The 23487-nt window shown below is 35.1% G+C and overlaps 1 protein-coding gene across 1 annotated transcript; it reads left to right on the forward strand.

Annotated features, from left to right (window-relative positions):
• Positions 1-11093: 11093 nt before the first annotated feature.
• Positions 11094-22654, forward strand: cacnb3b (calcium channel, voltage-dependent, beta 3b). The gene is made up of 14 exons (XM_016256436.1): positions 11094-11315; positions 14578-14697; positions 14779-14901; positions 14987-15108; positions 16601-16656; positions 16870-16889; positions 17135-17215; positions 18901-18959; positions 19152-19252; positions 19399-19550; positions 20587-20682; positions 20805-20975; positions 21064-21111; positions 21577-22654. Exons 1-13 carry the CDS (start codon positions 11274-11276, stop codon positions 21091-21093), a joined length of 1173 nt encoding a protein of 390 aa, XP_016111922.1. The 5' UTR covers positions 11094-11273; the 3' UTR covers positions 21094-21111; positions 21577-22654.
• The last annotated feature ends 833 nt before the right edge of the window (positions 22655-23487 follow it).

Raw genomic sequence — 23487 nt, forward strand, 5'->3', positions numbered from 1 at the left:
GACTCCGACAGGAAAAAGGAAGAAAAAGTTCAAATAAATGGTGACCAAAAATATACACTTAACTTTACACTTTACAGGAATAGTCCACCAAAAAATGAAAAAATTGCTTAAATAAGTAAATAAATAAAAAATACTCACCCTCCAGCCATACAAAATGTAAATGAGTTTCTATCTTAATCATTTGCTTGTAATGTTAAATTTAGAGAAATTTAACATGCCAACAGGAAAAAGGAAGAAAAAGTTCAAATAAATGGTGACCAAAAATATACACTTAACTTTACACTTTACAGGAATAGTCCACCAAAAAATGAAAAAAATTGCTTAAATAAGTAAATAAATAAAAAATACTCACCCTCCGGCCATACAAAATGTAAATGAGTTTCTATCTTAATCATTTGCTTGTAATGTTAAATTTAGAGAAATTTAACATTATATCACTTGCTCACCAATGGACCCTCTGCAGTGAATGGGTGCCGTCAGAATGAGAGTTCAAACAGCTGATAAAAACATCACAATAATCCACAAGTAATCCACACGACTACAGTCCATCAGTTAACATCTTATCTTTTTTCTTAAACAAAAAGCTGCATGTTTGTAAGGAACAATTCCATCCTTAAGATATTTTTTACTTCAAACTGCGGCTTTCAGATTATATCCACTATCCATTATATAGTCCTATCCAAAATATTGCTTTCTCTAGTAAAAAAATAAAAGTAAAAAATTGTCTTGTCTGATTTAGAAGAGAAATATGCACAGACCAAGCATCCTTTACAAGCAAAAACAGTACAAAATCGTTCTTAACCAATATGTCAGTGGGTAATGGACTGTTCTGATGAAGAAACAAACATATCTACATGTTGGATGGCCTGAAGAAATGGTCATTTTGGATTAACTTTTCCTTTCATAATGTGTTAACAATAGTGTGTTCCTATTTACGCTGCATTGTAAGTTGAACTGGATCAGCTCATATTAGATTGAACCATCTTTATCTCTAGTCCTAAAGGACAACGTGAAAAGTGCTGTTCCATTATTTATGAGGAATAGGGTAATCTAATCCTTCCTTTCACCAGTGCATTGTGTTTGCTGTCAATGATGAATTCACACGAGTCCGATTCAAACTTATAACATTAAAAATGCAGGTTAGCTACCTATGGGCGTTTATTGGGAATGAATGGATGCACGGCCATGTTGCTCGCAATGCAATAAACCAGAGTAAAAGTCGCAAGTGATGCTCAGACATGGTGTCTATGGAGGCCGCGTGGGATACGGAGATACAGTCAAGCTGTTTAGTAGTGAAGTTTGGTGATTTTTATCACTAAAAATCCTTGTCTGTTAATCGATCTTTTTATCAGCATCCCCATCATCACACTTCTAGTTTTGTCCAGACACTGACGTGTAGGCTACTACAAAGACATAACTGAGACAACTTCACCTGTTAGTGCCTCATCCATAAGCAGTGAGTGTTTTGAAAGTGAACAGTGCTTTCTGTAATGAAGATCATTCTACCTTCCACTGAGAAAGAACAGTCCAGTCGTTGCTTTTCGTGTAGTGTTCACTGTAAATTCCCAACTGTTTACCGTGTGTTTGCTCCCTTGAGAGACAGTAGAACAACACAGACACGTTATGCAACACCTGACTCAGTCCACATTATGTCTTCTGCTTCTTTGTAGAGTTTATTTTAGTTTAGACAGCAGTTTCTCTTGATATTACTCTAAAGAGTATAATAAACATCTTTCCTGTTCATTTTCTATAGTTTGAGACCACAGTATGAACAGATGTTTCTCTTTATATTACTCTCTCTCTCTCTTTCTCTCTCTCTCTCTATGTGTGTGTTATTTGAGACAGCAGCATGAATAGCATCTCCATTATCTATTGCTCAAACCCATTTTGTCATTTGTGATTTGCTATTTGTTTGTTTATTTGTTCATTCATTCATTCTCATAATTTTAAATGGATTTACAAATATGAAGGTTTTCCTCCCTGAGATCTTTTTGGTCTTATGGCTTGTTGTCACAGCCCACAATTTCAAAAAAGTTTTAAACTCCAAACTCAAGCTCTTAAGAGGTTTCATACATAATGCATGCCAGAGGGTTCAGCCCAGTGAGCAAGTCCATGGGACAGAATTTAGGGCAGAGCTTATAGGGCTGCCAACATCCTGCCAGAAATTTAGCCTTCTCTCTCTTTCCGTCTCTGCTCTGATAACATTGTGGATTTCAAGCCCCTATTCATGTTTTATTCACATGCACCACTTATATGGAACTCAAATTGATGGGCTCCCTCCTTGGCTCTCCATGCCTGACTGTTCAGAGCAACATGTCCTCATCTATTATGGATCTTAGATCTACTGGACAGTGGAAATTAAAAGTTATATGAGAACCACCATCTGCTATCCACTGCTTCTCGTTATAGGTCACTGTTATCATTGGATAAATTGATATATTTGTTTATGTAGGTATGTGTTTTTTATGTTATATATATGTTTTATATAGGGTTAATTTTTATATAGACAAATGCTTCATTATCGCTCCTTCTTTAAAATTAGTTTAAAATATGTAAGTATTTTTAATAATCATTACTGAATATTATATCAGTATTATATCAGAATCATTACTTATAAATTGTATCATTACCAAAATTTTGTTTATTTTCACTTTTCAGATTTTATAATACAATTTTCCATATATTATTTTTATATTTCATTCATTCATTCATTTTTGTATTTATTGTCCAGGACAATAATGTGACTTTTTGTAACTGCAGTGCTTGTCTAAATCTTTTCCAAAACTGTGTGTGTGTGTGTGTGTGTGTGTGTGTGTTACAGTGTATTCCTGAGCTGTGTATTTGTGATTCCTCTGCTTTCTGAGTACTGCTTTGGAGCCACAGTTTGATCAGAACTGTTCTGCCATGCATTTCTAGGCTCAGAGGCGCAGCAAGCATTTAAGACAGCCCCGTCTCACTGCAATAGACCACACATGGGACATGTTCACATCTTTGACATAAACACAGAAAAAAGAGACACCTGACAGCCCAGCATTCTCTCCCAAACCACAGCACTGTCACTGGATCAGACCTGTTTTCCAGTAAAAAAATATCTGCTGAAAGCGGAATTGTTAATGATAATAATACTTTTAGCAAAACATTTTTTTTCCAATCCCATTGATTTTTCCTGCACATTTTTTTTTACAGGTGTTTTACCTGTATTTTTAATTTTGTACTGCACTGCGTTGTCTTTTAGGGTTTACAGAAATGTCCATAACGTTAATGCAAAACTAGCAGAACAGTTTTTAATGCAGTGTGTTTTATGTATAAATCTAACAAAATTGTGAAGTTGATGTTTCAAACAAGAAAAATCAGAAGGTTAAAAAAAATAAGGTTTATCTAAGGTGTTTCAACATAACTTATGTAGGAGGATGAATAGACACAAATTTCAGTTTTTGACATAAAGTATTAGTGAGTAGCAGGAGTCTTTAACAAGTGGTCTGGTCGGTCAATTATACTTATTTTTATTTGTAAAAAAAAAAAAAGAGAAAATATATGTTAAACAAAAATACAACATCAAGCAAGCTAAATTTCCACTAAATGTCACATTGCCCTTTCTTCATTCAAAATATAAAAAAAAATTAAGAATTGAGTATTAATATGTGAATGTAATGTACATGAATATGACTTTACATATCAAAAATGAAATTTTAATAGCTTTGCAATATGATCTTTATATGATCTCTATTCACCAAGAGGTCCTTGGCTTTAAAAAGGTAGAAGACACTTGCAATAGAGCTACAAAATTAATGTGTTCTTGGATATATTTGACTGGTTCATATCTGACTTTTAATTATAAACTTTAATATCTCGGAGAATCCAAAAATAAACAATGGCATAGATCTGATATATAACCTTCATATCATGAATGAACTCTTTGAGTCAGTGTGGTGCGAGAAAAATGAGAGAACACAGAGGCATAAAGGACTACATGGGGTGAAAGACAGAGAGAGACAGAGAGAGAGAGAAGGGGAGGGAGCTGAGAAAGGAATAAGACAGAGAGAATATGAGATAGATACTGCCTAATGTGCAGGGGGAGGGGGAATAAGAGAGGGAACCGGAGTTTGATGCTGCAGTACACTTCACTTGTGCTCTGGAGAGGGAGCGCACCATGACCAGCTAGCTGTGAGAGTGTGCACTCTCTCCACACCTCCAACTGAGTGAGTACAGCCACTTCTCTAACCTTTAGCACAACCAGAAATGCTTAAAGTATGTGTTTAGTGGATGTTTCACAGACTTTGGGATGAATATTCAGTTTGGTTTAGCAGTGTGGTCTGAAAAAACTTTAAATATGAAATATTCAATGCAATAAAAACTGACTCTCACACAAGTGGATAAATAACAGCTTGTTTTAGCAGAAATGAAGCAGCTTGACATGTCACTTATTGAGGCCAGAATGTTATTTTGACTCTGCTGAGGTTTTTACTCTTTCTCGCAGTCTCTCCATCCAAAGAAAATATGTTTGTTATGCAGAACATATTTTAGATTTACGTGGAATATGCATAGGTTTCTGTTTTATCGTGGTGTCTATGGAGCTGTTGGCATACTTGCAGGCACTCATGGTGTTTCTTTTGTGTTGGGGGAAGGAATGCATTTGGAACCGCTGGGCTTCCTGTGTGGGGTCAATTAAATACTGCATGAGACTAGAGCACTAAAAGCCTGTCCCGTGAGGAGAGGAGTGCTTAGTGTGTGTGTGTGTGTGTGTGTGTGTGTGTGTGTGAGTGTGTGTGTGTGTCTGCAGTGGAGCATCAACGCACAAAGCCTTGATTAAATTTGATAAACCAGCAAAGTTTTTAAAGGTGAAGACATTTCCTTTAATCAGTTTTATAGAAAATTATGCTTGTTCTTGGAGGCAGGAATAAAAGTTAGAATGAAATGGCATGGAATAACCTTGCAGTATTGTTTGGTACAGTATAGTACAATATGCAATATATTTTTGAATAATAATTTCTGAAATCTGTAATTATCAGACAAATTATATATGTACTGAACATTTCTGTTTTTATTATTATGAGTTTATCTGTATAGCAACAGTACAAAAACATAATTTTAACTAACAAGCATTGTACATAGAGATTATGTGAAACTCTGGCCTCCAGATAGATAAATAAAAATTCAGATACATTTTTTACAATTTTTTATTTAATAATAAAATAGTAAATAAATAAAAAATATTTAAAAATACACTTGTTAAACATATTATACATTTTTAAACCAGAAATTAAATGATCAGATACAAAATGTTAAGAATGCTAAGTGAATTAAAAAAAAAAAAAAATTTTTGTGGTGAAATCTTTGTTTTTTTTAACCCAGTGCTTAATTATAATCATTTTGAATTAGATAAAAATTGAATTTTTTTTGCATTCGTGTTTAAACAAATGTTAGTTTTACAAATAATTTGTTTAAAAAAATTCTTGATCTAACCCTCACCTTCCAAACTTCTCCAAAATCAAAAACTGAAGTCGGCTGCTTGCATTTTAATTTTTTCCCCTTTTATATACAGTATATATATATATACACACACACCCACACACACACACACATTATATCACTTCATGCATCCCCAGTGAAACAAACTATAACTTTGCCATTGCTAGCACCCTGCTTTACTGTTTTTGCACTTATGAATGAACTCATTTAGCCTCATTTAATTACAGTAATGTACTCTTATGCTTTACCGCTGTGCAATTCTAACACTCCCTTGAAATTTGGTAAGGGTGGACTATATAGACTACTACAGCATCTGCTAAAGGAATAAATGTAAATGTAAGCATGGGTATTGTAGATCAATTTGTCTCTTACTTCATTTTTGATTTCATTTGCCTTTCTTGCCATCTTGATATAGTTGTTCAATCATGCCATTTGATCAGTAGGGGTCAATGCCATGGTGCTGCTATACTGTGTGTTGTGTGGCCAAAGTACATCTATAACTCTCACATGCTTCTGTCATCTCATTTTGGTGACTTGCGTCATTCTGGTGTCCATATTCCACTTTCACTGCTTGTGGCTGAAATACAAGATGTCGTTTCTATTTTTATCACCTTGCACAGATATCAGCGGGAACTCATCTTTGATAGGAATTGTGTCCTTGGTACAATAACAAGGCGTGTGGGAATTCAGGATATACTGTGTAATTAAAAGAGACTGAGTTAGATAAGCAGTGAGCTCTTATTTAAAAAAAAGAAAGAAAGATGAAACTTTGCAAGATAACACAAGGTCAGGAAGTTCTCACCCGGATAGGATGAGGTATCAGTCTATTTACTGCTGGTGTTGATTTATGCTGTTAGTAATCTAGAAACGAGAGGTTACTGAATTTAAGTCCTCTCTGGAACTGGTTTTCATAAAGTATGATCAACCACACGTGAAGTCATTTCAGCTGCTATAGTGAACTAAACATTTAGTGAGCTTACAGGGATAGTTCACCCCAAGTTGTTCCTAACCTGTAAAGAAGATATTTTGAAGAATGTTCGTAACCAAACAGCTGACGGTGGCCATTGACTTCCATAGTATGGAAAAAATTATATGGAAGTCAATGGGTACCATCAGCTGTTTGGTTACCAAAAATATCTTCTTTTGTGTTCAGCATAAAAAAAGAAACTCAAACAGGTTTGAAAAAAAACTTGAGGGTGAGTAAATTAACTAAGTATTGTCTACTGTTATATAGTAACTGTCTATTGTTATATACCTGTACATACAATTGTCGATTTGTATATTTTTATTCCTTATTTACTATTTTTATTTTATTATCTGTTTTATTGTTCTGTCACTGTAATTCTGTTACACTGTGGAAGCTTCTGTCATGAAAACAAATTCCTCGTATGTGTAAACATACCTGGCAATAAAGCTCATTCTGATTCTGATTCTGAGTATAGTCAAAATATATAATACTTAATATGTGAATTTTGTCAAGGATATTTGCATACAGTAGCAGAGTTTAGCCCCTGTGAGGGCTTCTACCTTACCCAGCCCACCCTTCTGTTCCTCATGGGTCATCACTCTACATCTAGGCAGCTTTCTGTATGCACCCAGCAGAAGAAAAGCAAGTAGGGTGGAAGAAAAGCTATATTTAGATCAACAGCACACACACACACACAAAAAAACATATACAGACTTTCTCCATTGCTTACATCCTCACTTTCTGTCCCTCCACTCACCCTCATGATTTTCTTCACCTCAAGCTCTATCGCTTTTTTCCTCTCACTTTTTTCTCCCTCTAAGCTGTTCTCTTGTTCATGCGATACCTGATTTACTTCTGATATCTATAAGCTGTTTTTATTATAGATGGAACTTAAGTATATGCAAATAATGATATAAACCAGTATTATTTCAGTATAGGATCGATATACTATTATAGTTTTTGTTTATATATTACATTTTATTAAATATTTAAATTAGAAGTTTTAGTCGATTTTTTTTGTTTTTCTTACGTTATGGTTTTTAGTTTAGTTTTAATTGTTTTAGTAAGTTAAAATAAATGCAAATTAGAAATGTTTCCCTCGCAACAGCTGAAATAAAATAAGTTTATATTTTATTTCAAGTAATGAAAAATGTTGTTTCTAAGTTTAGTTTTAGTTAACATGAACCTAATTATCATATTGGCCAGAGTTTAAATCGGTGCATCCCTAAAGGTCACCAAAAGTCTGAAACCTGAAAATGGCTCTGTTATAAATTTTTCTAATTAAGTAACTTTTTCCCCCATTATAAATGATAAAACGTAATATTTCCTCATTTTTTAGTGTCAGATCTGCGTGAACCTGAGAGAACAATAGACACAACTATTATTTGTTATATCATAATGCTCCTGTATTTTACATTTTTCAAAATCATAAAAAATCCTAACTTTAAATATCTTATTTATTTATCATTTACTGCTATATATAGTAATTATTTTTAAACCCTAGATTTTCAATACGGTCTCAAACTATAGGATTCCAATGTACTTCTATTAAATAATTCTATTACGTTCCCATTATCATAGCTGCCCACTGCTCCGGGTGTGTGTGTTTGTTCACTACTCACAGTGGTTGCCTTTTTAATGGGTGAAATGCAGAACACAAATTCTGAGTATGGGACACATGTCACATTCTTTCCTTTCCTTAAAATTATAAGAGCTGAGGTATGCGAGTGGCCTTGTGTTTGTTTTCAAGCTCACCCACTTGCAAGCATGTGTATAAAGTGTATAAAAGAAAGCACAGCAGTAACATAGCCTCAAGATCCGCAGCTCTAAAAGCCACAGCTGACAAAGTTGAATTAAGAAAGAGCACAAGCTTCCAGTAGCTATAATGGAGTCAAGAAAGAGGTCCAAACAACCTGGGGCAGCCTCAGGCCTCTGTTAGCCTGCTGATTTAATACAACCTGAAGAGGAAAAGGGTCCGTTTTCATGATTCATTTTCGGCGGTACCGCCCCATTATGACTGTGTGTGCAAGCCGACTCACCTTGTGTTCGTGTGGTGTTCTGCATCATGCTATTGTCAGGACAGTAAAGCTGCTGTGAATGCATCCATCCCCGACCTCATTGTGAGGAACAGATTTACTCTCAGTGGGATCAGGCCTGGAGAGATTAGCAGACAGAGAGAGGTTATCGAGATCAAGACTCCCAGGCAGTTTGTGTGAAAATCTTACAGTGCTGTGAGGGATGCAAAACAATGTAATCGTAATGGACCGGTAAATCCTTTTAGTGCCATAACAAAAGCAATACTGCGTGAATTCGGTAACCAATAGAACCAACCTAAACGGTGTTATGATGCAAAGAGATATGAACAGTTCAATAAACCAAGTGAACACTGAGTAGCTTAGATTGTGATTGTTACATTGTGTAGGCTATTATTTTTAACACAAAATAGTTCCAAACAAAGTCAAGGCTGAATCGCCTGCATGTTGCGAATATCCAAAAAGCACACAATAGCGACGCTCTGTTGTTTCAGTGATTCAATGATTCATTCGTAAAGAAATTCACTTGTGTCATTGCTAAATGAATCAATGTGCTGAATGAATCAGTTGACTGAATGATTCAAAGATTCACTCTTAAAGAAAGTCAATTGTTTGCGCTTACTTGCTCTATAAAATCTATGGTTAGTGCATGGGTAGTTTTAGGTTATCATGGTTTTGGTATTTGAGTGGTCTCTGCTGTTTTTACAATAATTTATTGATGCTGGGGTCAAAACACTGATTGTTCTTTTTAAGTGTATTATCATCCATTTACATAGGATTTGGAAAACACTTAATTTACTTTTAATTCACTGTTCCCCATTATAGGGCACTAAACGCATTAGTGCAATGGGTTTCCCAGCTGTTTCTCATCAGGCAGATGTGTTTGTTTGCATTGTTAATTCATGCACAAGTGAGCTTTCAGTGTCTGGTCCTGATTTAACATTTGCATTAGCTTTTGGAGTCTTCTGCTGGTGTCGGAGTCTTCTGCTCATTGAAACAAGCAGGAAATGAAATGATTAGAGCATCCAGGGAAATACTACGGTACATTAGTGCAGTAATCAGATTAATTCACAAAAGGTTTTGCAATTAATTAAGTCATTTAACAATAGTGAAGCAAAGTGTCAGTGCATTTAAAAACTATGATCACTGATCGGTGCACAGACTGTTTGGCATATTCAAACTGCTTGTTTAGCAAACATCAAAAAAGAAAAAAGGACTGGTACTATCCAGTTAGACAGACTTACAGATTAGTTATAGTGATTTTTTTCTTGACTGTACATCATATATAATATTTGCATGTTAAGAAGGTTACATAGCCTACTGAAAGCATTTATGCATGAATGTATTTGTATGTAAATAAAATTTGCATATTTAAATTTACTTGGACTACTTTTTCCTGGTAAAATGAGAAGGGGCTTTTAAAACTGACCAGCATAAATGAGTTGAAAGCTATAAATGTGAGGTCCAAAACAAATATCCATGATGCAATTGTTGATCGCTGGATATTTTAAATAAAATTAAAAGAATTAAATAATTTAAGTATCATTGGCATACAGAATGGTTAAAATGTTTTATTTTATATTTTTAAATATAGCTTTTTTATATTGATTATTGTATCCAAATATAATGTATACCAAATATATGGGCAGATATAAAAAATAAATCAACAAAACTGTCTTTAACAAGTCACATTTGTGACTCTGGACCACAAAACCAGTCATAAGAAGCACGGGTATATTTGTAGCAATAGCCAACAATACATATGGGTCAAAATGATCGATTTTTCTTTTATGACAAAAATCAGGATAGGATATTAAGAAAAGATCATGTTCTATGAAGATATTTAGTAAATTTCTCACTGTAAATATATCAAAACTTACTTTTTGATTAGTAATATGCATTGATAAGAATTTCATTTGGACAACTTTAAAGCCAGTTTTCTCAATACTTAGATTTTTTTTTTGCACCCTCAGATTCCAGATTTTCAAATAGCCTAGTTGTATCTCAGCCAAATACTGAACTATCCTAACAAACCATACATCAGGGAATTGACCCTTATGATTGCTTTTGTGGTCCAGGGTCATATTTAGTCATTAAATGGATGCTTTTATCCAAACCAACTTACAAATGAGGAATATCATAATTTTATCATACAAGACAACAATACAATACTAACAAAAACTGCCTGTATTTAATAGTTTACCAAATACGTGGCAGAAAGCTACAATGATTTATGTCACATAACGAACATGAACATTATCGAGTTTTTACTGAGATGTACTGTACAAGAAATAAGAGAGAGACAGGCCATGTCAGAGCATGTAAAATAAATGCAATTTAATTTAAAATATAATGTTTTTCATTTAGTTTTACGTATATCCAGTCTTGCTTTCCACAATAACGTAACGGATCCGGGAGTTTGACTCCACACATCCCACTTGCAAAGCAGCTGTTTTTCCTGCTGCAGGAGAATGAGATGTGAGAGTGTCAGTGTCTCGTGTGAGAGGTAACATCTCCTCCCCCGCTGCAAGGGCTGCAGAACCGCATCTCCAGTGTGTGGAGCGCGACAAAATGGAGCCTGACTGAACGTGAGAGCAGGCGGAAGAAAGGCAGCAGCGACAGAGGGAGGGCGTTTGCTCTCAGTGAACATCACAACTCAGCTGCTGCAGTCAGGGCATCAATTTTGTATAGGCGTTGAGTGCAGTGCCAGAGCGTTCCCCTCTCTTTACCGCTGACCATGGAGAGCAGCTCGCGTCTCGCTCGACCACAGAGAGAGTGATGGGGAGCGACACGATACTATTGGCATGTCCGCGTCCGATTCTAGCGCAGCGCTGCTCAGCTGCAAGGTAGGGATAGTTTCCTCTCTCTCTCTCTCTCTCTCTCTCTCTCTCTCTCTCTCTCTCTCTCTCTCTCGCTCACTGATTTTCTCCCGCGCGCTCCCTCTCTATTACATTTTCACTCCATGTGATTCTGTAATCAATCAGTGCTGCTTTGGTGGAGTGAATGAATTTTGCATACATTCTGCCTGGGTCATAGTCTATTAATATCCTCGTGTAAGCCTTTTTTTATGAATAAATTATTCTCAGTCGAGATGCACGTCTTAGCTTTTCGACCAGCAGACTCATCAAATGCATTCAGCTGCATTGATTGTTTAATTGACCATGTGTATTACCTGACTAAGATTGTTAATATCTCTTTCACTTTCTCATATCTTTCTGTATGTGAGTAGCCTATGGTTTCAAATAGTATTACAAGTTGTTGATATGTCATCTGTGTTAGGGGGAAAAAGGCATATGGATTTGTTGTGTTGCAATAGCCAGAAAATGCAGAAATGTTTATTTTAGTGGTTGGAGTAATTTTTTATAACCAGCAAACCATGGTCAGAATTTAACCGGTTTTGGGTAAAAATGCCACTGAAAAGTGACACACACATACACACACACACACACACACAATGCACAGATATTTATATAAATGTATATGTTTATATTCAAGAGTGTAATGAACTAAGTATATTTACATAAATTCAGGCCTATATATTTATGTACATTCAAATTAATCTGTTTTTGATTTGATCAATTCATAATTGTATTTCAGGATACTTATAGGTCTTTATAGGTTTTGGACACTATTCAGTTGACATAAATAGATAACATAAATGATTTAATTTTTTAAAAAGCTATTATAAGGGCAAAAATATTATTATTATTATTTATATTATATTATATTATATTGTATTGTATTAAAAACTACCCTTATAAAGGTAAAAATCCTTTTGAAATAAAAAATATATATGTAACTGCAGCCAGTATACTGATATAATATAATGCAAAATTTGCACCACTGCATGTGTTTATTTTGTATTCTATCTATACATGTTGCATGTTGTTGATTTCTATGAACTCTGATCCCTGTCCTTGTCAGGACAAGTTCTGCCGTGGCGAGCATCAAATCCATGCTGCTCTATATAGGAGACTGGGAATCAGATTCTGACAATATGAATGAAAATAGGGCACAAAACTGTGAAATATAGGAGAATGAATGACTGTTATCTAACAAGCCTTGTGGGAGGTTCATTGATTTTTCGCCCCCTGTTGGCTGTGTGCTGCTATTGCACAACAAATTGTGAATCTCACAATTCTGAATTAATATCTCAGTCAGGCTTCTGACATTTTTCTCATTGTGAGAAAATTCAAATTCAGATGGTCAAATTCTTGCTTCCGTTTGAAGCTCAAGATGGATCATTCTTAAATCATTCTGGAGAACATCAGGTTTTACACAAACTTGCAGAGTTCATGCAGATCTAATGCTGCTGTCATTAAAGCAAAAGGAAGATAAACAGAATACTAAGACTGAAATTCTATTAAAAAATCTATTAAATCTTTTTTTAAGCTACATACTGTAAACATTCTATACAGCCTTTTCTGGGAATGTCTGATGGTTAAAATGTGTGTTGTAAGTGGAATATGGGGTGAGGTGTTGTGGAAACACTCTTAGCGGATGAGGATGCGATGCATTGTGTCTTTTAAAAGATTACATTACTCTATCGATCCAGGTACTGAGCGAAAAATTGCTTAGTCTGTCGGGTCATCTGAAAACGTCTCCAAGTTAATGCACACTGCATGTACGAATTACGAAACACAAAATGTGCCATAGCCTTGCAGGTAGTGATGTTTATGTGGGTGACCCCTGCATCACTATTACCTCCTATTGATAAAAGTGGCCAAAAATGTTTTTTGATATAGTGTGTTGTTGTACTTCAAAGCCCTACACTATCTTCCTTTTCATTTACTTCTAAGCCGAACACATGAAAGAGATGAACACGGTGTAGATCATCCAAGGGTTGGTTCAGGACAGCTTGGTGATGGAGATGCCTCCCATAGCAGGGCTGGCTTTTAATTAACACGTTCATTTCAACGAGAGATATATTTTAATCGCACATAAGAATCTTATCTTAGCCGGCGTCTGCATAATTATGCTTTATCTCTTTCGACGGTAGGTGTCGCAGACATCTGCGCCCTGCGGCTGCCTTTGATATTTAAATCATATCCTCACTGTGGTCTGGATTTTGGAGGGAAAAAAGACAGAGAGAAAGGCTAGTCTGGAGGGTAGATCAGAGGGATGCAGGAGATGGTAGAGGAAAGGTTTTTGCAATGCTTGTTTACAGTTACTAGGTCTTTTGTTATCGTATGTTATTTGGTGATTTAGTTTTCCGTTTTAATGCTTTATTGGCATGAAAAATATAAATATTTATATATTCATATTGCCAAAGCATTTGCAGCAATTGCTGTGTGCAGTTAAAATGGTGCAAAATGAGAATAGTGCAAAACAACAGTGCAAACGAAAAACATTAGGTCTCATTCACTAGGAATTGTGTGAATTCGCATTTATATGCACAGGAGAACTTCTCACGAAAAGTTCTGGCTAATTCACAACACGTGTACCTTCATGAATTTGATTTTAACCTTAAATAGTTCACCCAAAAATTTAAATTTGCCGAACATTTGCTCACCCTCAAGCCATCAAAGATGTAGATGAGTTTGTTTCTTCAACAGAATGGATTTGGAGAAATGTAGCACTACATCACTTGCTCAGCAATGAATCCTCTGCAGTGAATGGGTGCCGTCAGAATAAAAGTCCCAACAGCTGATAAAAACATCACAATAATCCACAAGTAATCCTCACAACCACAGTCCATCAATTAACATACTGTGAAGTGAAAGCTGCATGTTTCTAATAAACAAATTGAACATTAACAGTTTTTTTCAAACCATTGCTTTTGGCTCAGCAACCTTGAAAAATGCCAAGTGCGCCATCCTCAAAACCAGTTCAAACACAATAAATACTTTTAATACAGACCCAGATAACAGACATCTCATTAGCCAGCTGTTCATATGTGTATATACCTCCGTATGATTTTGTGAATCATGATATGTTCATGAAAATGATTATATGCAGATTTCAAGCAGAAATTTGTTGCTTAGTGAATGAGACCCACTGTAATTGACAAAGAAGTAGAAAGGGCATTAAACATACCAATGAATAAAAGTAATTATAATGAAAAAGTGAAAGAGCACCTCTCACAATGGAGCACCTCTCTTTTTGCAGAGTTCTGCTGATTCCTACACGAGTAGACCATCGGATTCCGACCTGTCCCAGGAGGAGGACAAGGAGGCGTCTCGGCGTGAGGCCGAGCGCCAGGCCCTGCTCCAGCTCGAGAGAGCCAAGGTTCATCTTCTCAAATGGATACACTGTTAATTACCTCACCTCTTAATATAATGTTGACTGTTTTCTTTGTTTTCTTTGTAGACCAAACCAGTGGCGTTTGCAGTGAGAACCAATGTCAGCTACTGCGGGGCTCTCGATGAAGACTGTCCGGTTCAGGGTGCTGCCATCAACTTTGAAACCAAAGATTTTCTACACATAAAAGAGGTGGGAAGCAACCAGTGAACTGAAGTTAACAGTTAGCTTATGTTTCACTGTGATATTTTTGAGCACATTGTCTCCTATCCTACAGAAGTATAATAATGACTGGTGGATCGGGAGGCTGGTGAAGGAGGGGGCAGATATTGCCTTCATCCCCAGCCCTGTTAAACTGGAGGCCATGCGGATCAAGCAGGAACAGAAAGCAGCTCAGAGGTCCACAGTTGCTTCTCATCATATCTATGTAGTTGTTATTCAGTACTGTGTAGCATTTAAAGGAATAGTTTGCCCAAAAATGAAAATTTGTAGAAAATGTACTCACCCTCAGGCCATTCAAGATGTAGATTAGTTTGTTTCTTAATCAGAAAAGATTTGGAGAAATTTAGCATTACTTGCACACCAACAGATCCTCTACAGTGAATGGGTGCCGTCAGAATGAGAGTCCAAACAGCTGATAAAAACATCACAATAATCGACAAGTAGTCCTCACGACTCCAGTCCATCAAATAACATCTTGTGAAGTGAAAAATTGCATGTTTGTAAGAAACAAATCCATCATTAAGATGTTTTTAACTTCAAACTCTTGCTTCCATATAAAATACCAGTCCATAATCCATAATAATGCTCCAGTGAAAAAGTCTGTCAACTGTTGCCCTCTCACATCAAAATACACAAACTTATTTTTTTAGAACTAGGTTTCACTAGTAAATGAATTAGCATTTAAAGGAATAGTTTGCCCAAAAATGAAAATTTGTAGAAAATGTACTCACCCTCAGGCCATTCAAGATGTAGATTAGTTTGTTTCTTAATCAGAAAAGATTTGGAGAAATTTAGCATTACTTGCACACCAACAGATCCTCTACAGTGAATGGGTGCCATCAGAATGAGAGTCCAAACAGCTGATAAAAACATCACAATAATCGACAAGTAGTCCTCACGACTCCAGTCCATCAAATAACATCTTGTGAAGTGAAAAATTGCATGTTTGTAAGAAACAAATCCATCATTAAGATGTTTTTAACTTCAAACTCTTGCTTCCATATAAAATACCAGTCCATAATCCATAATAATGCTCCAGTGAAAAAGTCTGTCAACTGTTGCCCTCTCACATCAAAATACACAAACTTATTTTTTTAGAACTAGGTTTCACTAGTAAATGGATCTTGATCTGTGCATATTTCTCTCCTGATTCAGACAAGGTGACTTTTTCACTGGAGAACAAATAATTTTAGAGAGAGGACTTAGGTATTAGGTACCTCTAGTTATAGATAGAGGTATTTTTTTCACACTGTTTTTTTTTTGCCTACTATATAGTAGGGAAGTATGCATATTCAAATAACTGAATTATTGTGTTTGAACAAATCATTTGAATGGCTTTTAAAGAGTCACTTGTTGTCACCACCGACTGGCTTAGCTAACTACCTACAGAAAGAATCATTAAAAATCCCCACTACTAATATGCAACTATACAGTTGGTTTGGAATGCACAAAGACAAGCAGACTGATATAAATAAAGTGAAGATTATTAGTTATCATTTTTGGTGAACTACCATAAGTGAGAAATAAACAATCTTACCTTCAGTTGCTGTGATTTGCCATTGCACTTGCTATTTATAAGAAATCCCAGCACATAAATTCAGCATGGGATTTTAGTTTAAAGTATGATATCAGCATCCTGTAATTTCTAAAGTGTTTGTGTTGGTAACAGGAAAATGGGTGGAAATGCTTCATCTGGTGGTTGGAGGTCTACTCCTCCTTCTGCAGGTGAGAGGTATTTAAATACTCTCACACATTCCTGTCTTACTGTATCGCTAGTAATGTTGAGCCACTAGCATTCCTCTGCATTTCCCTTCAGGGTATATGCTAATTTTATATGTCAAGATTTACATAATATGTCAGTATAAAATAGTTTTACCATTATGAACACAAACAACCTGTTTAGATTTTCTTAAACACATTTCTCTTATTTTAAACAAGCCAAACAGAAGCAGAAGCAGGTAGGTGGTTAAAGTTGCTTCCTTGCTTCCATAATGCAAAACAGTCCCTCAAAAAGTGCTATTAAATATTCACAGTTTGTGTCTGGCCTCTCAGACAATTCTCTGTGAGAGATTTTAATGCTGTGTTATTGAAAATGCATCCCTTTAGGCTACTCATTAGATGTTGAGAAATGTTAGTTAAGGTTCATAGCTTGTGAGACATAACAGTGTGTGTGTGTGTGTGTGTGTGTGTGTGTGTGTTGTAGACAGAGCACGTTCCACCCTATGATGTAGTTCCATCCATGAGGCCTGTTGTTCTGGTTGGCCCCTCGCTGAAAGGCTATGAGGTAAAGGATAATAAATTTGATCATCATGGCAGTTAAAAGACAGGCCAGTTGTTCTATGTATGCAGGGTCCAAAATTGACAACGACCAAGCAAGTAAAAGTTGAGTTTGAGGAGTAAAAACAAATTTTTAGAAATAGAAATTGTTCACTGAATCAAATCATGCAAACCATTTACTAAAGAAAACATCACTCACTCATGTGACTTTTGTGCCTTTTAACTAGCACCTCTGTGGAACATTTTCCAACAGAAATTTGCCTGAAGGCTTTTTTTCTCCAGAACTCAATGTGACAACATATATATATATATATATATATTAAGCTACCAAAATGAAATTAACAAGCATGTTGTTTTATTATTATTTATATAATATTATAGCATTTATAAAAATTTTCCGTTTTAGTAATTTTCAGTTACATTACGTTAAGTTATTCGTGTAATATTTGTATTTTATTTTATTTAAAGTTTCTTTCAATTACTGAAAATGATTGAATAGGTTTAGTTTTAAATAGTGCTGTCAAACGATTAATCGTGATTAATCGCATCCAAAATAAAAGTTTTTGTTTACATTATATGTATGTGTACTGTGTATATTTATTATGTATATATAAATACACACACATACAGTATATATTTTGAAAATATTTGCATGTATATGCATTTATATATTTATATTCTTATATTTTATATCATATATAAATATATTTAATATATAAACATAACATATTTTTCTTAAATATATACATGCATGTGTTTGTATTTATATATACATAATAAATATACACAGTATACACACATGTATTTTGTAAACAAAACCTTTTATTTGTCGTTTGACAGCACTAGTTTTAAACCTATTAATAACAACACTGGAACAAAATCACATTTTGCAACAAATTTATGCAGAGATTGGTTTATCTAATATATGATGTGATATACAAGTTACACAATGACCTATACAAATATATGCAGCTTATATTTATATTTAGATGTAATAAATAATCTTTCTATAAATACATTTATTTTGATTATAATTTAATAAAAATGCAAAATACGCTTTCATGATCTATGAAAAATATTTGTGGTCAGTATTTGTATGTATATTTACTAAACAATATTTATATAATTATATTTATCATAATTATATTTAATAAAATAATGCACAATACAGTTTCATGGCCTATGAAAAGTAATTACAGTCTGTAAATTCTCATAATTCACTCACTCACAAAAAGCTCATTTTGGATCCTGTTGTATGTATATGACTGCTCAGGCCGTTTTGGTGTGCGAGAGGATTCACGAACGTGAAATATTTAAGTCCAGCTGTGGCACGGTGCTCTGGACACATTTGTCAGTCAGCTCTTTAACAGAGACACCAGGGACCTGCTTCCCCTTCTGACTCTCTACCCTCTATTTCTGGAGTCATTCATTTTTCACCCCTGTGTCTAAATAAAACCACATCACCTCATCCAAACCATATTAGCCGTATACACGACTCTTCTTCCGAATCCCCTGCTTAGGATAGGACTCCTTATTTTCCCCCTACGATCCTTAGACAACAAAATCACTGGGTGGATGTTAACACTATTAATAGCTCAGGACCTAAACTACCTCAGATTGACAGGTTAATTACATATGAAACGTTTCTGGTTGAATGTAGAATGAACGTTTTCTCGCAATCTTCTGATGCAGGTGACTGATATGATGCAGAAAGCCTTGTTTGACTTCCTGAAACACAGGTTTGATGGGAGGTGAGTGCAGAAACTGTTTGTTTCACTGGTTTAGAGCTTAAAAGTGAAAGCGTTAGTCTTAAAGGAACAGTTCATTCAAAAATAAATCATTTATCTACCTTTTTTCTTCTGTAAAGTATCATAAAAGTGGTCCATACTTCTTGTGTGCTATGTTTTTTTTTGTGTGTGTGGTGTGGTGTGGTTTCATGGCAGGATTTCTATCACAAGAATGACTGCAGATCTGTCTCTGGCCAAGAGGTCTGTACTGAACAAGAAAGCTATCATGGAGAGGTCAAACACACGTTCCAGTCTGGGTGAGTGACAACATACAAGGGTAAAGCTAAATAGTACATTCATATAAAATGTGAAGTATTTTTTTATGAAGGACCTAATATGGCATCATTTGTTGTCTCATTATTAATGTGGCTCGTGTTATCATGCCTGTCTCTCTCTCTCTCAGCCGAGGTGCAGAGTGAGATTGAGAGAATATTTGAACTGGCTAAAAGCCTGCAGTTGGTGGTCTTGGATGCAGATACTATCAACCACCCCACACAGCTTCTCAAGACCTCCCTCGCCCCCATCATTGTCTACGTCAAAGTGTCCTCTCCAAAGGTACAACTATATTTAACCAGTCAATAAATCACTTATTCTTAAAAAGCTATAAATGGGTGTTTCTCCAATTACAGATTTATATTAAAACGAACTTCACTTGTATAAAGGTCACAATACTGTAAAACGGCCTGGGAAACCCTTTAAAATGTATTTTTTTAATGTATTTTATTCTTTTACTCCTGTCCCAGACTATGACTTTTCATCTAATATAGAAATCCATTATCAATTATTATGAAACTATGATCACCAAACACTAGTAAATTAAACAAATTATTATTAGAAAATTGTTTATATCATTTTAGACCTATTTTACCCCTCTATCATTTCCACCACAATTATTATTTAAATATTCTTCAAATATTAGTCAAAAAATATTATTAAAGTGTTTTAGCATGACCAATGAGTGTTTAAAATCAGAGAAAACTAAATACATTATTACAGTTGTGGTGGAAATTTCATTTGCTGGTTCAGAAAAATTAGTTTTTCTGTGATGCATGTACAGTATATCTACTCTCGAACACTGATGATAGACTAATTAAAGGGATCGTTGACCCAAAAAATGAAAATTCTCTGAAAATCTGGAATCTGAGGGTGCAAAAAAAATCTAAATATTGAGAAAATTGCCTTTAAAGTTGTTCAAATGAAGTTCTTAGCAATGCATATTACTAATAAAAAATTAAGTTTTGATATATTTACCGTAGGAAATGTACAAAATATCTTTATGGAACATGATCTTTACTTAATGTCCTAATGATTTTTGGCATAAAAGAAAAATCAGTAATTTTGACCCATACAATGTATTTTTTTCAGTCCATGCTGGACTATCTTCAGTGCTATTTATAGGTCCACAGAGCTAAAAGTGTTGTTTTGCTTATTTAAATGATTAATTCAATTCAAGTTTATTTGTACAGTGCTTTTCACGATACAAATCATTGCAAAGCAACTTTACAGCAAGATTAAGTTATATATATGTAGGTTCAGATTTCCCTGAAGAAACTTGTCTCTCATCTTCTCAGTGTTACTCATTCTACCCCAGGTTCTTCAAAGACTCATTAAGTCCAGAGGGAAATCTCAAAGCAAACATCTCAATGTGCAAATGATGGCTGGAGATAAACTAGCACAGTGCCCACCAGTGAGTCCCACTACTACACACATTCAGCTCCTGTTAACATACATTATACTGAAGCAACAAGTGAACAGATGCGATATCTTGCACTAATACTGTTTGTCTTCACTGTGTTTATCTTGCATTAGGAAATGTTTGATGTTATACTGGATGAGAATCAGTTAGAGGATGCCTGCGAACACCTGGCCGAATACTTAGATATATACTGGCGTGCCACTCACCTGCCAGGCTCCGCCCCCCTGAACCCTCTAGTGGAGCAAAATGTAGTTACACCACCCTCAGCCAACTCTAGCCAACAGGTGAGTGTTTAAATGTTACCTGCATGGCCTTCCCTTGTTGTGATGAAGCTTAAATGATCTTAAACACTCTCTCATCCTCTTCCTCTAGTTCTCAGAGACGCAGGAGCTAATTGAATGAGCACTACCACAAATTAGGGTGAGTGTTTGATTGCTTTTCATCTGCCAGTTAAAATTATTATCGTGAATGTGTATTTTCCTGTCAGGGCATATTAATAATAAATATTAATGATAACAATCAATATCAAATGTGCGCTTGCTTATTTTAAATGACAAGTACTTTTGAAAAAAGTTTAAAATAATGTCTAACATTAGACTTTTATTACATTTACAATATAAATATGATGAAGGATGTTTTTATTAAGGTTTTTAAATTAAATTAAATTAAATTAAATTAAATTAATTTCTGCATTTGTAACCAGTGTTGTTTTAGTAGTATCTACAAACTATTATGATATTAACATTTTGAATTAGTATTTATTTTTATGTTTAAGTTTTCTGTTTAGATTTAGTTGGTTTTAGCAATTTTGTTATATGCTTTTGTCAGTTATATATATGTTTAGCCATAATGATCACTTCCTCCACTGCCCTCTGGTTGTTACAGAGTGACACAGAACATTCCAGAAAGACCCCCAGAATATTCCTCAAAGGCCAGCCACTCACTGCCCCAGAATGAGACGGGGCTCAGAGCAGCTGCCCCCCTGATGAGAAAGAGGAGGAACGGAGGGATGGAGAAAGAGGACCAGCGGAGAAGTGGACCAATCCCAGCCTCACTGGCAGTGACAACACACACCCTCTACTAACCCTGCACTAACACATGTGTCGTCCTTTACATCTCAGGGCCACTCTGCTGCAGGCCTTCAGCCAACACACACACAAGTATACACACATTCAACTGGTCTGAATGTCCCTGCTGAGCCCAACGCTGAGATCAACAGGGGTTTCCCCAACCCCTTGGTGGTGCCATCTGTCCGCCAGGTTCTGCCAGCCTGACTCTGGCACTGGCATCAGAGCATCCATACCATGCCCTCACAAAGAAAGGCCAAATGGCTTTATGTAGCACAACCCTCAAATAACTAATTCATATACTGAAACCACACTTGGGACTTTTTAACTGAAAACTTTTTTATTTTCTGTTATATCCTGTTTCATTTTTCTTGTGTCTTTTTATCCACTGGAAACTTTAGGTTTATGTCAACCAGGGCAAATCAACTAGTAACTCATCAGTATTTCCAACCACACTGCACTACTATCACCCTTTCAGATCAATGAAAAGCAGACCACATGAATGTTTGTACATCTTTTGCCTAGATCTCAGTATTGCATTAAACAGCCTAACATATTATTTATTTTGTCCAACAGTGGTTCTCAACTGAGACCTCGCAGTTCTGTTCTGATTGGACACGTGATAAAACTATGCTAAATGCACAGAATAAAATGCAACTAATATTATAATCATGCATAGTTAGGATGATAAGACTTGTTAAGTTTTAAAAGAAAATTATATGGCATTTTGATGCAAATTAATCTATAACCAGGTAAATTAGGTAGATACCAACATGGATACATTGGATGACATGCTCTCATCTTTAAAATCATGAACAAGCTGAAAAAATATTACCCCAAATATATTAAACTTAATTTGTAGTTAAGCGAAACATGGTTTGTGCCCCAATGTTTTATGAACTATTCATTTTGATTCTTTTATTTTATTATTTATTTATAACTATATTTGAATTCATATAATTAAGATTTCATTTTTAATATAAATGTATTTTAATATTTGATTTTAAGAGCATTTTTTATTTCTTTTGTGCAATAAACTATTTTGGTGCTGTGTTGTGTCAAAGTAAAACCAGTTGAGAACCTCTGCTCTATACTAATGTTTGAATTACAGGGACATCTAGTGGTTATGTTTGAAACCACAAAAGTGAGACCCTTGCAAGCATCTTTGTTTTCACAAAAGTATAACTATACATAATCATACCATTAATTCAAAAACAACTGTAAGATGTGTAACAGTATTGCTTCAGAACCGCTGAACATCCTTTTCTGCATTTCGAGAATCTCAAAACACTGATAAAAATTCCTGATAGTTTTTTCCATCAACACTTATTTGCATGATAAGTGATGATCATGCTGACATATCTGCTGCTGTAATTGTTGAGTTTTGCTTGCTGCTGTTCTTCCATGCAATACCAAAATCATTTACAAAGATTATCACACTTAACAGAATGACTTATGTCTTATTTGCAAGACAATCTCTTCACTAAATGATCACTAATTTTACTCTTTGCATACATGCACATGCAGTACCATTGTACATTCAAGCTAATCGTGACTATGCATGACACAATCAGGCATCTGTAGAAATAAACAGCACTGTAAACTGAATAGGGAGATGCAATGGACATTTCTGAAACATATAAACCATCACAAACATCTGCTTGAGTATATAGAGTTTGCACATTAAAATGCATTGCCCTCCATCTATATATAAATGCCCAAACAAATG

This window comes from Sinocyclocheilus grahami, unplaced genomic scaffold (genome assembly GCF_001515645.1).
Source record: "Sinocyclocheilus grahami isolate Dianchi unplaced genomic scaffold, SAMN03320097.WGS_v1.1 scaffold29.1, whole genome shotgun sequence".
Taxonomy (NCBI): domain Eukaryota; kingdom Metazoa; phylum Chordata; class Actinopteri; order Cypriniformes; family Cyprinidae; genus Sinocyclocheilus; species Sinocyclocheilus grahami.